The sequence below is a fragment of the Danio aesculapii genome, chromosome 23 (genome assembly GCF_903798145.1).
Source record: "Danio aesculapii chromosome 23, fDanAes4.1, whole genome shotgun sequence".
Taxonomy (NCBI): Eukaryota; Metazoa; Chordata; class Actinopteri; order Cypriniformes; family Danionidae; genus Danio; species Danio aesculapii.
Window position 1 is genome coordinate 11,214,393 of NC_079457.1, and position 17,741 is coordinate 11,232,133.

Sequence of the window (17,741 nt, forward strand, 5' to 3'; positions counted from 1 at the left end):
GAAGAATTTGCCCTGTCTTGTGGTTTGTAATGTAATGGGCAGTTGCCCATGATGTTGCCATCCACTGCAGATCTGTCTTATGCCCAAATACTGAATGTAACCCCAAAACCATGACTTTTCAGTCACCAAGCTTGACTGCAATTAAAGTGACAGCAATTAACTCAATTAACTTCAGCTCCTTTGCAGCTATAATTGTATCTTGACATTACTTGCTTTTAATATACTGGAGCGAGTCTATATATAAATGAAAATCTATAATAGAAACCTTTAAACTAGGTTAAGAATTATTCAATCTACCAAATAAAATCAAAAGATTCATTATAAATGCCACAGATAAATTGTTTAATTATAAAAATATAACATATTTGGGGTCAAATTACATCTAAAACCTGTTTCTTTTCGGACATAAAGCGAATAAGTCCATGCAAATAAGCTCCGTGACTCAAAACAGTAAGATTTACGCGTCACGTGATCCGCGTCTGGCCAATCAGCGCTCGACCTCACACCCAGGAAATGGTGCCCATTTGATGTCCTACATTCCTCTCCAGGTCTCAATCATATTTCTGTTCGCTGTCCTTGCAGAATATTAATGTGTAAAGATGATGCTCACACCGCGTTGGACTGTGTCTATTATTACTAGACACCTGCGAGCTCGTCGGCTCGAGTAAAGCGACATTTTTGGTTTTACAGAGGAACATTTTTAAAGAAAAGAAGAAGAAACAATGAGGCCTAATATCAGACAAATGTCAAGCTGAGGAATTCAACACAGCAGGTGAGCTGCAAAGACATTGCACTGCAGGAAAACGGTAAATATGAGGCTTTGTGGAGCGTTTTGCATGTATAATTACAGCATGTCAGGTTGTATTTCCGCAGCCAGCGAACTGTCTGGCCCGACAATCACAGTATTTGTTGATTGGTACAACCAGCGCGTGTTTGTACATGTTTGACAGTCACATTGAAAGATGAATAGTTTGTTTGTGATACCTTTGTCGTTGTTGGTCCTCTTTTTTTTATCCTCACACAGTAGCAACTGTTGCCATGACAGCCTCTGCCTACTGACTGGGTACAGCCATTTCTAATGCAACCACCCTGTCTCTGGTATCACCTAGCTAGAGCGGTTGCTATGACAACGGGCGTCTGTTTTATTCATGTTTTTGTGTCCACATATTCAGAAATGCTCTAAAATTACAACCTTTCCAGTCAGTAAGGAGTCTGTTTTCATTTCTGCCTTATTTTTGTTGGTCGAAAACATGAAAAGACGTATGTTATAGGTAAACATGCATGAGAAATGTCTAGGCATGGGCTGGTAACGTATAAGATTCTGACCGTATGATAACCTTGGATAAAAATATCGCGGTGTTGTGATTACAGCTCCAAAATAAGGTATTTTTAAAATGTCTGGGGAAAAAACAAAAACTTTTTCCCGTTTGAAAACAATAATTTCTAATTTTTGAAAGATTTATAATATTTTAGGACAGTAAACACGACAGGCTTATTAAGTCAAATTACTTCTGCTTCTTAATTTGTTTCAGAAACACAGATTTCTTTACAATTTAAAACGGCATCTTTGGAAATTTTTCTGCTTGAGATACTGTTGTCCTAAAAAACAAAAACAAAAAATGTAAATAAAAAATCTTACACACAGCTTAGGAACAGTATTACAGAAAATTTTGGCGGTTTTAAAACCTTGACTTTCCAAAAAGTGGTATACCTTGAAAACGGTTATCGCCATGCCTAGAGATGTCATTAAAGGGGTTGTAGGTAGGAATGTCCATGTATTGCATTTTTATTGGCAATGTTTACATCTAGTGCCGGCCCGTAGGGTTGAGGGGCCCCAGGCAAGATAAAAAAAAAAATTGGGCCCACTAGTATGAAAACAGTGAGAAGAAAACACAAAAAATACAATTTTAATATTTAAGTGTATACATGTTTATTAGCTTTAACATATTTAATCAATAATACATGCGTAAAATATTTACTTATTTATGTTTTTTACGCAGTGTATGCCCTTCCAGCTGCAAGCCATCACTGGGAAACATCCATCCGTGCAGCCCTAAGTTTGACGTATACAAATAAAACATGAATCAAATGCATTTTTTTGTACATTAATAACATACTGATATATGCATTAATAACTAGAAATGCAGGAGACATTTTAGCTAGTTTTTACTCAGGGATTTACACAAACAAAACTTTGAATTAGATGTTGGACAGTGGGTAAATTTAGATTTTGACAAAATGGGGTGTGGGGGGGGGGGGGGGGGGGGGGGGGGGCGATGTGGTGGCGCAATGGGTAGTGCTGTCGCTTCACAACAAGAGGGTCGCTTGTTCGAGCCTCGGCTGGGTCAGTTGGCGTTTCTGTGTGGAGTTTGCATGTTCTCCCCATGTTTGCGTGGGTTTCCTCCGAGTGCTACGGTTTCCCCATAGGTCCAAAGACCTGTGCTATAGGTAAATTGGGTAAGCTAAATTGTCCGTAGTTTATGAGTGTTTATGGATGTTTCCCGGTCACGGGTTGAGGCTGGAAGGGCGTAAAACATGTGCTGGATAAGTTGGCGGTTCATTCTGCTGTGGCAACCCCAGGTTAATAAAGGGACTAAGCCGAAAAGAAAATGAATGAATGAAAACGAAGGGGGAAACTTTTTTTTTGAGGAGGGTGAATTAGTGGGATAAATTATTAATTGATTAACTAATGAAACATGCTGAATGTGGCCTATTTTTTTCTCACAAATCAAACAAGTATTTCTTTGCTCATGGCCATTTTTGCATTTATTAAAACAAGTCCAAATACGACAAAATAAAAGAATGTATTATGCTTAGTAGAACATACCTTTACTTTGAGCTTGCTTTTATTCCTCTGCTTTTCTTTTCTTTCTTTTTTTTTTGGCTCTGGAAAGATGCCGTTTGGACACCATTTCATTTCAAATTAAAATTCTATTAATAATTGATTAAAAATAGCAACAATATCTGTGACATTATATTACTTTAGACTTTAAGACACTTTTTCAGCTTTATATCCAACGTGAGCAATTTGGAGAGAAATGTGGAGTCTGTGTAGGACATTATGTCAATCTAGTTCACTCAATAGCCGATTGCGGGTGGTGTTATGCAAAATAGAGTGTGGTGCTGCTGGGTATGTTTCAAATATTTTTTGCTTTTATTCATATTGTTGTCGTGTATTTATTGTTGTTTTCAGCTATTTGTCATGTATGAATTACAGTATACAGAGCTATTCTTTTAATGAAATGTGGGGGTTATTTTTTTTTCTCACAGTCGTTGTGAATTGCATAGTGTTTAATGGGGTTTGTGCATTGCACAATGCGTATTGTTAATGATTTATACATTCGCGCTTGTCCTTGCGCTTACACTCAGTAAATATACACAAGAGCAGTGTTTGTGGGGCCCGCCAAGAATTGCCTATATTACCTGTTGGACGGGCCGGCACTGTTTTCATCAACAAGTAATATAAACTCACAGGGGACTTTATTAGGTACACCTTACTAATACCAGGTTGGAACTAGGGCTGCACGATTAAGCGAAAAAAGATCACAATCTCGATTTGACCCTACACACGATCTTAATTCAGCTTCTATTCAGCCAATTATATTTTCAAGGTCTGAAGAGAAGCAAGGCAGTCGCACAAGTCTTCACAGCAACATTGACACCTTCAAATGGTGTTAAAAGTGTCATATACTGTATTTATAGGGTATAATTCACCCAAAAATGCCATTTCTGTCTTCATGTAATGATGTATTCACGGTCGCAAAATCGCACGTGAGCTGTTTACTGCCGAGAATGCGCGCGTGCACGCAAATGACGACTACTTTAGTGAAAAGAGCCTGCAAAGGCTGTGAATGACAGGTAATAAAGTTGTAAATAATGTTCAGTTTGTTCCACTGAGCAATCGTTTGAGGGCCATGCGGGAGGTTTGATTTGCATGTATGTGTTTTTTCTCACAGTGACCGCAGCCATGAGCCGCACTTGGAAGTGAAACACCCTGTGCGCACATCATTTAAATGATCATATTGCATTTTAGAGTCGTGATTACGACAAGCATTTGATGTATTTTTTTCTTTCATAGTGAAAACAGTGTTGTGGATGAAAATAAATGTTTACTGTGTCAGTTAAACAACCCTAGCCTATATATAATGGAAATATAATAGTCTAATAATGTTGTCAATTACAGATGACAAGCACGTCTTAAACATAATAAATCAAGTTCAGGTCATCATTTTACTGTGAATTAACAAACAGGACATATTGAAAGTCTTTTAAATTCCACCATAATGACTATACAAAATTTAGCATTTTAAGCAACAGTAGAGCTACACATAGGCCTAATATTATTATTGTTGTACCATATGTTTGTGAATTAACAATAGTAATAGGCTAATCAAATTAACCTTTATTTTACATTTACAGAATAGTGAGAAAAATCATGATCTTGATTTTAAGCAAAAAAAAATCGTGATTCACATTTTTGCCAGAAGCGTGCAGCCCAAGCTGGAACCCCCTTTTGCCTTCAGAACTGCCTTAATCCTTCATGACATAGATTCAACAAGGTACTGAAAATATTTCTCAAAGATTTTGGTCCATATTGACATGAGAGCATCGTGTTCACAGTTGCTGCAGATTTGTCGGCTGCACATCCATGATGCGAATCTCCCGTTCTACCACATCCCAAAGGTGCTCTATTGGATTGAGATCTGGTGACTGTGGAGGCCATTTGAGTACAGTGAACTTTTTGTCATGTTCAAGAAACCCGTCTGAGATGATTCACGGTTTATGACATGGCGTGTTATCCTGTTGGAAGTAGCCATCAGAAGATTTATGTGGGCATAAAGGGATGGACATGGCCAGCAACATTACTCAGGTGACACAATGCTCAATTGCTACTAATGGGTCCAAAGTGTGCCAAGGAAATATCCCCAACATCATTACACCACCACCACCAGCCTGAACCGTTGATACAATCAAGCAGATCGTCTTGACCATTGAGTTGCTGCCATGTGATTGGCTGATTGGAAATTTGTGTTAACGAGCAGTTGGACAGGTGTACCTAATAAAGTGGCCGGTGAGTATTTGAACGAGGCCTTCCCTGACATCCTAAGTTGATGAAAGCCTGTAGAGTGATTTTTTTTTATCTGATTTTCCAGGTAAAATCTAAAGAATGTGAAGTTTATATGCGCCCCAGAAAACTTTTCCATTTTATGAATCTCATGAAAATAATCTTATTATGTTGAGAAAAATGCCAATAGAGCCATTCTGTAACAGTATTGTCAATGTGTCAAGCAAACAAATTAGTTAATGCAGACTGTCAGATCTACATTCTGTTTTCTAAAACAGTGGTTTCCAAAGTGGAGGTCTGGACCCCCTGGGGGTGTGGGGGGTTGCTTAACGATTTTCAAAAATTCATTTTATTAAACCATTAAAATTACCATATTTATCCATAACCTGGGGTCAACACAGTGGCTCAGTTGTTAGCACTCTCGCCTCACAGCACAAAGGGCGCTGGTTCGAGTCCCGGCTGGACCAGTAGGCATTTCTGTGTGGAGTTTACATGTTCTCCCTGTGTTGGCATGGGTGCTCCAGTGTCTCCCACAGTCCAAAGACATACGTTATAGGTGAAAAAACTAAATTGACCGTAGTATATGTGTATGAATGTGTATGGATGTTTCCCAGTACTGGGTTGCAGCTAGAAGAGCTGTTCATCTATGCTGGATAAGTTGGCGGTTCATTCCGCTGTGGCAACCCCTGATGAATAAAGGGACTAAGCCGAATGAATGAATGAATAGTGGTAACTCTTTACAATAAGGTTGTATGAGCTAATGTTAGTTTATGCATTAACTAAGATAGATAGATGGATGGATGGATGGATGGATGGATGAATGAATGTATGTGAAGTAACTAATGTAAAATATTTCTCTTTTCCAGGCATGTCCACACAAATGCAAGCCTTTTCCTCTCCCTCCGTGTCCTCCAGTGGCATGTCCCGCTCCAAGAAACTGAAGGTGGAAAACCATGCGTGGAACGTGAGCAGCCAATCAGGCGAGAGCAGTTACTACCAGCACAGCCCCAACCAAACCAATGGTTCCTCTCCCTCCACATCTGGATTCAACCCCAGTTATAACTCCTCCAGCCTGGTGTTTCCTCCTCCCGGAGCACCGAGGGAGCAGACGGTGGTTCGCGCGGCAGACAGCACCGGTAGTGTCCCGGAGCCTTCATCATCCTCATCATCATCATCCACATCCAGCCACCGTGGAAAAGATGCGGGATCCACTTCTCTGACATGCGAGGGCTATCAGAAACGGGCCAGTCTGAAGCGGAAGAGTGAGGAGGTGGACAGTAGTGACAGCGTGCAGATTTTGGAAGAGCTTTCAGCGCCTGTGCTCCCCAACCGTGTGGCCGGAGGTGGAGGAAACGCCACAGCTCAGTCCATCGCTCATTCCACGTCCACCACCAAAAGCAGCAACTCCCACAGTGAGGGCGACTACCAGCTGGTGCAGCACGAGATCCTCTGCTCCCTCTCCAACAGCTACGAGGTTCTGGAGTTCCTCGGCCGGGGAACTTTTGGACAGGTCGCCAAATGTTGGAAGCGTGGAACCAACGAGATCGTGGCCATTAAGATCCTCAAGAATCACCCTTCGTATGCGCGCCAGGGTCAGATAGAGGTGAGCTGTTAACTAGAGTAGGATATTTCACATTCCCTCAATTTTTTTGCAGTCTGTGAATTTCTAGTATTCATTCATTCAACCATGGGAGAATAAAGGCTCTTGATTTTGCATTTCTTTATTTCAGACACCGCGAGAATGAAACTGAAAATTATGTGCGACTGCCCAGAAGGCGCGTCCGAATGTCAGAGTAGGGTTGGTCTGCAGACTGCGAGACAGGGGCGTAACATGAAGGGATTGTAACTCATAGCAGAGGCGTTACTTGAAGTTATCAAGACCCATCTGTCAAAACTATGCTGTCGGCAAGATGGCAACCGTCACCATTATTAACATCTATATTTACTTCACACCTAAACTCAACCATTGCAGTTATTAATGTCTACAACTTTCCCAACCCTAAACCCAACCATTATAGTTATTAACGTCTAAACCTACTCCACTGTGCACGTACAGCCACGAGTTGTGGAGGTTTTTTAAACTTGACTCGCTTGCCATTGTACAGTTATTTGCAACCACAGCGGGGTGACCCCAAGTAGGCTAAATGGGCGAAGAAGTCAGTGAGTGCAGTTGTGTAAATAATTATAAAAAATATATCAACTGAATATGTTGTGGATAAACTTGGAGAAAACTCATGAAAATGTTTGCTGAAAATGTTCTTTGGAAGGTATTTTCGCCATCTTGCTAACAATATGTCGTCGAGACATCTCGCATGGTTCAATGGGATCTCGATAACTGCAAGTTACACCTCTAACTAACTACAAGTTACGCCCCTTTCAAGTTACGGCCCTGTCTTGCAGTCTGCAGACAGATACACTTGGTGTGTCGTGTGCTCTGGTAACGGCAGCCAGAAGAGAGAGCAACATGCTGCATTACAATAATCTCGCAATAATAATCTAAACGGTAATTCAATTTTTTTTTAATGCAAAAATAATGTAATGCAATGCACAGTGGCACAGTGGGTAGCATGTCGCCTCACAGCAAGAAGGTCGCTGGGTCGAGCCTCAGCTGGATCAGTTGGCGTTTCTGTGTGAAGTTTGCATGTTCTCCCTGTGTTCGCGTGGGTTTCCTCCGGGTGCTCCAGTTTCCCACCATGTCCAAAGATATGTGGTATAGGTGAAATGGGTAAGCTATATTGTCTGTAGTGTATGTGTGTGAGTGTGTATGGGTGTTTTCCAGTGATGGGTTGCAGCTGGAAGGGCATCCACTGCGTAAAACATATGCTGGATAAATTGGCGGTTCATTCCGCTACGGTGACCCCAGATTAATAAAGGGACTAAGCCGAAAAGAAAATGAATATATATATATATATTTTATTTCAGCTAAAATAAAAGCCATTTAGAACTTTTTAAAAAACATTTTAAGGTCAAAATTATTAGCCACTTTAAGCTATTTTTTTTCGATAGTCTACAGAACAAACTGTAATTATACAATAACTTGCCTAATTACCCTAACCTGCCTAGTTAACCTAATTAATCCTTTAAATGTCACTTTAAGCTGTATAGAAGTGTCTTGAAAAATATCTAGTCAAATATTATTTACTGTCATCATGGCAAAGATAAAAGAATTCAGTTAACTATTATGTTCAGAAATGTGCTGAAAAAATCTTCTCTCTGTTAAACAGAAATTGGGGAAAAAATAAACAAGGGAGCTAATAATTCTGACTTCAACTGTATATTAAAAAACTTAAAGAGGATTTAAAAAGCTGTTGCCTGTTAAACACATTATCACTGTCTTGTGAAAAGGGTCTATAACTCTCAAATGGATATCTGACTATAATTAATGCACTAATTTCTAAGTAAACAAATATTTATAAATTAATGAATCCCTAGAAACCTAAAAGACTCAATCCTGTCTTTTTTTTTTTTTGCAGGTGAGCATCCTCAGCCGCCTCAGCACAGAGAATGCAGACGAGTTCAACTTTGTGCGCTCCTACGAGTGTTTCCAGCACAAGAACCACACGTGTCTGGTGTTCGAGATGCTGGAGCAGAACCTCTACGACTTCCTCAAGCACAGCAAGTTCAGCCCGCTGCTCCTCAAGTGCATCCGACCGGTTCTGCAGCAGGTATCGACGGCGCTGATGAAGCTCAAGAGTCTGGGGCTCATCCACGCTGACCTGAAGCCCGAGAACATCATGCTGGTGGACCCCATCAGGCAGCCCTACAGGGTCAAGGTCATCGACTTCGGTTCTGCCAGTCACGTCTCTAAGGCCGTGTGCTCAACTTATCTGCAGTCTAGATATTACCGGTAAGGATGTTTGATGTAGAAATGAAACTGACAGTGCTGGGTAAAGCTACTTTTAAAAGTAATATATTACACCATTTAACCATTCAATTAATCCATTTAATCTTCATCTTAAAAAAATAATAATAATAACTTAACAATTCTTAAACCTCCACCTGTAAGAGAATCTGAATAAACCTAGTCATATTTGTATAATTAGAGATCAGTATATGGAAATGGCCATATCATGAGCCTCAAACCCCATTGTTGATGTGTTCTCATATAAATTCAGCAAGAGTAAAATCTTGTGAAAAACAAGCCAATCAGAACACAATACAGACTGTTGCCCTGGCACGCCCTCAATATTTGCATGTACATAAGGTCACATTCTACGTCATCTGCCGCATCATCAGGAGATCAGCAGCTATAACACCAACTGATATGTTGCACACATGATCATTAATATGCACGCTGCATAAGAGCTGAACTTTTATATATATGAATATTTATGATCCTTCCAAATATGGTCAATAATTGATTTTTTTTTTTCTTTTTTAAATATTTCCCAAATGATGTTTAAAAGAGCAAATACATTTTCACAGTATGTCTGATAATATTTTTTCTTCTGGAGAAAGTCTTATTTGTTTTATTTCAGCTAGAATAAAAAGCCGTTTTAAATAAATAAAAAAAACATTTTAAGGTAAAAATTATTAGCCCCTTTAAGCTATTTTTTCGATAGTCTACAGAACAAACCATCGTTATACAATAACTTGCCTAATTACTCTCACCTGCCTAGTTAACCTAATTAACCTAGTTAAGCCTTTAAATGTCACTTTAAGCTGTATAGAAATGTCTTGAAAAATATCTAGTCAAATATTATTTACTGTCATCATGGCAAAGATAAAATAAATCAGTTATTAGAGAAGAGTTATTAAAACTATTATGTTTAGAAATGTGTTAAAAAAAACAGCTGCTCTCCATTAAACAGAAATTGAGGAAAAAGTAAATAAGGGAGCTAATAATTCAGGGGGGCTAATGACAGTGTGTGTGTGTGTCTGTGTGTGTGGTCACGTAATGTGTGTCGTCTATCGGTCACATTCTTCGTCATCTGCACAAACTGATATGTTGCACACATGATCATTAATATGCTCGCTGCAGAAGAGCCAAACCATTACTATTTATGACCCTTCCAAATATGGTCAATAAGAACCTTCTGATACTAGGGGTATCTTATAAAGTAATAAATAAGCATATGAAACCATTTAATTTTTATCTTAAGCCAGGCATCATAGTGGCACAGTGCTTAGCACTGCCACCTCACAGTAAGAAGGTCGCTGGTTTGAGTCCTGGCTGGGTCAGTTGGCATCTCTGTGTGAAGTTTGCATTAGGGATGGGTGATGTCGACAAATTTGGCATCGTACGATGTGTAATATGAAACATCGTGATGGACGATGGCATCGTCGTTGTAGGCGGCGGTGAATTAATTATTAATGAATATGTTATGTAGGTCAGATATTATATGTTAATATGTTATTTATGAACTATAAAATGTGAAACCCGAGTTACTTGCAATGGTCTCTTAATTATTTTTTCCATGCCTATATATGGTATCAGATTTTTAGGCGTCAATAATAGATTTAAAAATAAATAAACCAACAAGTATATAAATAAAAAAAACTGAATAAAGTTATAAAATACTTTTTAAAAATTGTGTTTTCAAACTGAATTGAAAATATATAAGATAAATTATAAACAGACAAACCATCACCTTTGAATTATAAGGTTCTATCTGCGTTCTGAATGATTTTGAGATATTGAGCTTCAAAGGTTTTGCATTCCATATTGCAAACAGTATGTGTGTAACATTTGTTTTTAAATAAAAAAGTCTTCAAGTGTAAATAACTTTAAAAAAAACATCCCATAATGTAAATATGTTGTCATTTAATAAGAATATGTCAATAACTCAATTTTGTCAGAAAGAACCTGAGAAACTCATCATGTGCGTGTCTTTGTATTTTACATTACGAAAGGAAATCTGCCAGTGAAATGAAATAACTCTATTATAATTTGTCTGTTGTGACGCAGAGCTCCAGAGATCATTCTGGGCCTTCCGTTCTGTGAGGCCATTGACATGTGGTCTCTGGGTTGTGTCATTGCTGAACTGTTCCTGGGCTGGCCTTTGTATCCGGGAGCTTCAGAATACGATCAGGTCGGTAATAAGATTTGGTTTGATTTAATTGAATCAGTCCTGTGCAAAAATCAATTAGATTTACATAATTCAATTGGGAAAGCTAGACGTGAGAAGTGACACAAGGGGGCGCTTACACTTCTGCTGAAGATTCAAGCCAATGCTGAAGATCTCTAAATGACAAATATTGGCTTATATTTTATTGTATTAATAGAAAATACACTAGCAATCAAATTGTTAGGATCAGTAAGAGTTTTTAAATGTTATAGCCTATTCTGCTCAGCAAACCTGTATTTATTTGATTTTATTTAAAACTGTGAAATTCTGAAATATTATCAAAATAACTGTTTAACTTACTAAATATAGTTTCAAATGTAAATTGTTATCACATGCTCCTCCTGGCATAATTCTTCTATGATGATCTGCTGCTCAAGAAACATTTCTTCTTATTATTATTATTATTATAAGTGTTGAAAAATGTTGGGCTGCTTCATATTTATGTGGAAACTGTGATAAAGCACCATTCAAAAGAACAATTAAAATGTATTTCCTTTTATTCCATCAGGAACACATTAAATTGAATTAATGAGTAAAAGTACAATATATACCATGGTTTCTGCTACATTCATTGTTCCATGGTGGAGCACCACACCAAAATTCATTCCCGCCACGGCTACATTACAGCTTCTCATTCAAACATTCAGTTGTTGCTGTTTTTTTTATAGCAGGTTATAATCGCACCAAATTATTAATTCTGTAATTGTAGTGGTGCTGTGCATTATTTGTTTAACCCTTTAAGGTTACATGCTGACTGACTGACTGATGCTTAAGGCCAGCAAACATGATGTAGCTTTCAGTCATGATGAACACAGTTTCCATAATTATACTTTATTTATAGATAAATATATATGGTTCTGCATACAATGACTTTATTTTGCTAGAGTTTATGGCCATTTCACTTTACATCAGGATGCATCAATGCCATTCTGTGGGTCTATTGGAGACATTCATAAATAATCCTAGCAAGTCTAATAAGTGTTGGAGACATACTCATTACTTCAACGCACTAAATCACACTTCAGCAGCGTTTGTTAGAGAGCGTGCACGAACAGAGGAAATTGGCACTCAAGCAAAGAGATTTGCATGCTCGTATTACGTGATCTTGACTTGTAATACTACGACATTTGTCATTGAAATAACGCCATTGGTAGTTGGAAGATCTGTGTTAAAGGCCTGCTGCCACAGCTGGAAAATAATCCTAGAAGAAACGCTGTATATTGTATTTATATTTCAAATAAACTCTGTTATTTTGAAATTTCTTCATCAAAGAATTGTAAGAAGTTAAACATATCGCACTTTGAGAAAACTATGAAGCAGGAAAAATGTTTTCAACATTAACAATTGCATGAATTATTACTAATGATTGTATACCAATCATAATAGATCATAATACTACAGCAAATCAGCATATTATATTGATTTCTGAAGGACCATGTGACACTGATATGGAGCTGATGATATGACAAAACTATTTGAATTTAAAAAGGGTAATTTTTAATGATTGAAGTGTGAAGTGTTTTTTAATAAAACTGTATATTTTATACCATTTTAAATAGTTTTGAATTTGATATTTTTCTAACTTGAATATGAACATTTGAAATATAAGACAATATATTTTAAGGCAAATTTTTAGACATATTTTCAAACTACGTTTTTGTTTTCTGAATTCCTAGACTGCAAAACCTGTTTGGAAAAATTCAATATTTGGACAATGGCATATAATATTCTGTTTTCAATATTCTGTGTTTTATTTATTTACAATTGTTGATAATTCAGATTAACACAATTCAATTTCCAAAAGTTTTGACATATTATTAGCTCCATACAGTGAAGACTGAAGTAATATTGCTGAAAATGTATTCTTTGAACTCATCAATAAATTGAAATGATTAATTATTTTATGAATTTAAAGGTGCTGTATGTAAGGTTTTGACTCTTCTAAAACATAAAATTTCCATGAGAACATGCGAAGTGAACATATTTGTTTATCTACAAATCAGTTAAAATCAGTTATTCTTCATTGAAAATGTGCCTGACATTGTTTTGGTCAATGTAACCTGCCCTCTGTCAGATTACCCAATTATATTTCAGCACCCTGGGTTGCCTTGGTGTAAAATGCATCATATTTAATTTCAGTCTTGACGGCTGCTTCAATGTATACGAATGCGACTTCTGCAGGACAACAGCAACATTTAAATAGAGCTATTCAGAAGCACAGAATAGTGTACTGCACTTAAACGAAATGGTATGGTTTAGAATATAGTTAATACATATTAAACCTCTTTAACATTATTAAAAATGAATGACTGATATTTGTTGTTTTTCATGTCACAAGATCTGAGGTGAACTATCTGCTGCTGCTTTCAATAAGGCAATAAATGTCACCTAAATTTATTTTCAAACTCCAAATGATAGCATTTAACACTGAAAAGAGCACATAATCAGTACCTGAGGTGATCGTTGTCATAATAGTTTATGCTGCTGTTCAGCCTCGAGAAAAAAGAAATTTCAGATAGTGGTTTGAACAAAAACTCCTTTAACATGGAAAAGATTCTTTTTATGGTGTGTAGTTACGGTGTAGGCTCGATAATCAGGCATGCTGTTGTCAGTATGGCAACCTGAATTTACGTGGAGTCGGTAAAGGAGGGACCAGGTGAAAACGTGTTTTGAATTTGAACGACAATACCTAGTTCAACCACTGGGTGTCAATCTTACATACTGCACCTTTAATGGCTATTTTATATTCCTGTAAATGTTCCCAATGTTTGAGTTGCTCTATATTTGTCATCAAATAAATGCAGCTTTGGAGAGCAGAACAGGCTTCTTTTAAAACCATAAAAACCTTACTGAATCCAATCATTTGATGGTATATTTGATAGTATATAGCCAATTTGGACCAATTATCATCTTCTTCATACACTATTTGGCAACAGTCCAAATGTGCTGAATGTGTGTATAATCTACATTTAATGTATATCCCTACAGATTCGGTACATCTCCCAGACTCAAGGTTTGCCAGCGGAGTATCTCCTGAGCGCCGGCACTAAAACCAGCCGTTTCTTCCACAGAGGCCCAGACTCCAGCTACCCTCTCTGGAGACTGAAGGCATGTCCCACTTAAAGCACCACTGTGTGTTTTGTTTTCAAAGACATCAGCGGTCAATTCGTGATTGAACACTTTCCTCACTGATGTGTTTCTGTTTTTAGACTCCTGCCGAGCACGAGGCTGAGTTTGGCATCAAGTCCAAAGAGGCTCGCAAATACATTTTCAACTGCCTCGATGACATGATGCAGGTAGTGTCGAGTGTATAGTAATGGGTGAAAAGATCATAAATAATACAAATATGAGGTTATGCATGAGTCAAAGATGAAAAGGGGGTTTCAAGTAATAAAAAAAGGATCAATACAGCTTGTATACAAAAATATGTGACCCTGGACAACAGTCTGGTATATTTTTGTTAGAAGCCAAAAATACATAATATGGGTCAAAATGTTTTTTTATGCTACATATATCACAATGGAGCCACAAAATTCTTGAAATATATACTTTTGCTTTTAAACCAAAAGGGTTTTACCTATTTATCAGCAAGTTTATGATCATTTAAAATATAAAATCTTGTTTGAACGCATTTTTATATGTATTTTATTGAGTAGAGGTTAGACAAAGTATGTTGAGTCAACTTTACATAAATATATTTGTTGCACTGAATTGCGATGGAATTATTGTACACACATTTATGTTAAAGCTGTACATTTTAAAGGTAAACCATGTTAAAGTTGTATAATAATAGTAAAACTTTTATATTATTATAAAAGTTTTCTCATTTTTACAAGTTTTATAATATATTTGTAGTAAAGTTCGTTATTATTCTGGAAAGAAGAAGACAGGGTCGGCGAATCAAGTAAGGTAAAGGCTGTATTTTACAGCAGTTGGTCGTTCACACCACTGTAGTTGTGTGTGTGTGTGTTCTCTCTTCTCCCGGTTGCTCCTTCTCCTCTCCTTAAGAAGGGTGTCTCTTCGGCCCAATCACTAGAACAAACAGGTGTTATTCATTGTTTCAGATTGGTCCGCTGACTAGCCGCCGGGCTCCGAGCATGCTCTCCCCCCTTATTGGGCGTTCGATCGTGATTACCTCTCCTCAATTTTATATGTTAGAGTTATAAAATAATATTATTTACATTATTTATATTCATGTTTTATTTATATTTATATTCACTTTTAAATGTATATTCATATTCATTTTACATGTGTGTATGTGTGTGTGTGTGTGTATATGTACGTATATAATATAAAATAGATAATAATAATATAATATAAATATAACAAAATATTATAATTTAAAATGGGTCGACGCAGTGGCGCAGTAGGTAGTGCTGTCGCCTCACAGCAAGAAGGTCACTGGTTCGAGCCTTGGCTGGGTCAGTTGGCTTTCTGTGTCGAGTTTGCATGTTCTCCCTGCGTTCGCGTGGGTTTCCTCCGAGTGCTCCGGTTTCCCCCACAGTCCAAAGACATGCGGTACAGGTGAATTGGGTAGGCTAAATTGTCTGTAGTGTATGAGTGTGAGTGAGTGTGTATGGATGCTTCCCAGAGATGGGTTGCGGCCGGAAGGGCATCCGCTGCGTAAAACATATGCTGGATAAGTTGGTGGTTCATTCCGCTGTGGCGACCCCGGATTAATAAAGGGACTAAGCCGAAAAGAATATTAATGAATGAATGAATAATATAAAATGGAATAAATATAGATTAGTTTCAATTATTAACTGTTTTTCTTGAAACCAATTATAAAAGCCTTACTGAGATTTAATTTAAAAAAGATTGAGGGGAAAAAGTAATTTACATATTGAAATCCTAGTACAGCTTCAAAACAGTTTGTTTCTAAGGGTAATAGTAAAGTTTGATATAAGCATGCAAACCTTAATTAACTTGGTTAACCAAAATGAACACTTTGGTGTCCAATAAACCATGTGAATCATGCTTATTTTGATAACACTTTACAACATTGTCCATTAGTTATGTTTAGTTAATGTATTAGTAACAATCACTAATACATTTGTTACACTATTTAATAATTTTTCTAATTTAACAAACAGCTATTTGTTAGTTGATGTTAGCTTAATTCCATTAAATAACATTTACAAATGCATTTTTAAAATAAAAGTTGAATTTTGAAAAATGTATTAAATTAAAAGTTTAAGTGAATAAAATTAAACGTTGAAATTAATGTTAACTAAGATTAAAAAAAGATTGTTGCATTACTGTAATATGTAATATTTGAATTCTGACCTACAAATAGTCCAGAAACTACATTTGAATTTAGATTGATTTACTTATTTACTTTAAAAGTGTTGCATAAAGTACTGTGCAAAAGTTTTTGGCCAACATTAAATCTGTTGTTTTACTGATTGTACAATGGATATATGTGACCCTTTACCACAAAACCAGTCATATTATTGTCTTTTTTTAAATTGAGATTTATACAGGGTGAATAAATGATCCTTCACTTGATTTATGCTTTGTTAGGATAGGAGTTGTTTAATTGTGAGAGACAATGTTGGAGAGAGCCTGATTGTCCTGGTTTTCTACCAGAAGGCATTTCTACCAGTGTTGTAAGCAATATTGTCTGAATTGTTGGAATTGTGAATGTTGAAAAGTACAGACAGGTTTTAATCCATTATGCTCTTATATGCCATGCCAGCTAATGAAACACAGTCATGAATTCAACCCAGGCTCATTGTGAGAACATAGTCCCGTGGACGTTTCTAGAGACCGCGAAATACGTCCCGGAAGGCATGTATTTTTGCAGTTTTTGTTTTCGTGAATCCGCGAGAGGCCGCTGTGTGCGCTTTTTCCGTGTTTCGAACGTTCTCGCGTAAACCCGCCAGAGGCTGCTGTCGAACGACCTTCCGCCTGTCTGCCTGGTTGACAGAATGATTGACCGTGCGACCGGCCAATCGGCTGACCTCCTCCTTCCCTAAACCCAACCAACGACGATTCACAAAGCCATCCAGAAAAAGAAAGGCCCTCGTCTGATTTTTACCACGTTTTCGGATTTTGACCACATTCTCACCCTATGATGAACTTGTTCACTTTATTTTTTGGATTTTTTTTTATTTTTATTTCTTACCTGATTTCTAGAACCACTCTTCCCCGGACTCGAACCCGGTCGTCGTCGTCGTGGTCAGCCCCTCTCTGCGCCTCGAGTCTGCCGACGTACACGAAGAGCTAACCGGACAAACTGGTTGCGGTGGGAAAGCCCTCCACACGGAGGCGAGCGAGCGGCTGGCCGGCAAGCGCCGAAAGGAAATGTGTCACACCGCCCCACAGCGTTTGCTTAAAAAAATGAAATGCAGCCATAACGTACCTCCGGCTACGTATTTCGCGGTCTCCAGATACGTCTACGGGACTACGTTTTCAGAATGAGCCTGGGTTGCATGAATTGGCCTCCTCAGGTCCAGATCTGAATATTATAGAGGCTAAATTGAGGCTTATTTCCTATATTTTCTGTTTGTTTTTATAAATAGACTGATTGATTATATGTTGTGCAAAAGTCATAGGCCAGCAATGCTGCTTAGGATTTTGCACAGTATGGTGTACACTAATTCCTT

At 37.6% G+C, this 17,741-nt stretch overlaps 1 protein-coding gene across 6 annotated transcripts in view; it reads left to right on the top strand.

Annotated features, from left to right (window-relative positions):
* Positions 1–521: 521 nt before the first annotated feature.
* hipk1a (homeodomain interacting protein kinase 1a) overlaps positions 522–17,741 on the top strand; it is a 51,726-nt gene continuing 34,506 nt past the window's right edge. For all 6 annotated transcript variants that reach the window (XM_056448831.1, XM_056448834.1, XM_056448833.1 and 3 more), the window contains exons 1-6: positions 522–772; positions 5,932–6,668; positions 8,539–8,912; positions 10,974–11,097; positions 14,122–14,241; positions 14,343–14,429. In XM_056448831.1, the coding sequence (XP_056304806.1) occupies positions 5,934–6,668; positions 8,539–8,912; positions 10,974–11,097; positions 14,122–14,241; positions 14,343–14,429 (1,440 nt within the window). In that variant the 5' untranslated portion in view covers positions 522–772; positions 5,932–5,933. The remainder of the gene's footprint in view (positions 773–5,931; positions 6,669–8,538; positions 8,913–10,973; positions 11,098–14,121; positions 14,242–14,342; positions 14,430–17,741) is intronic.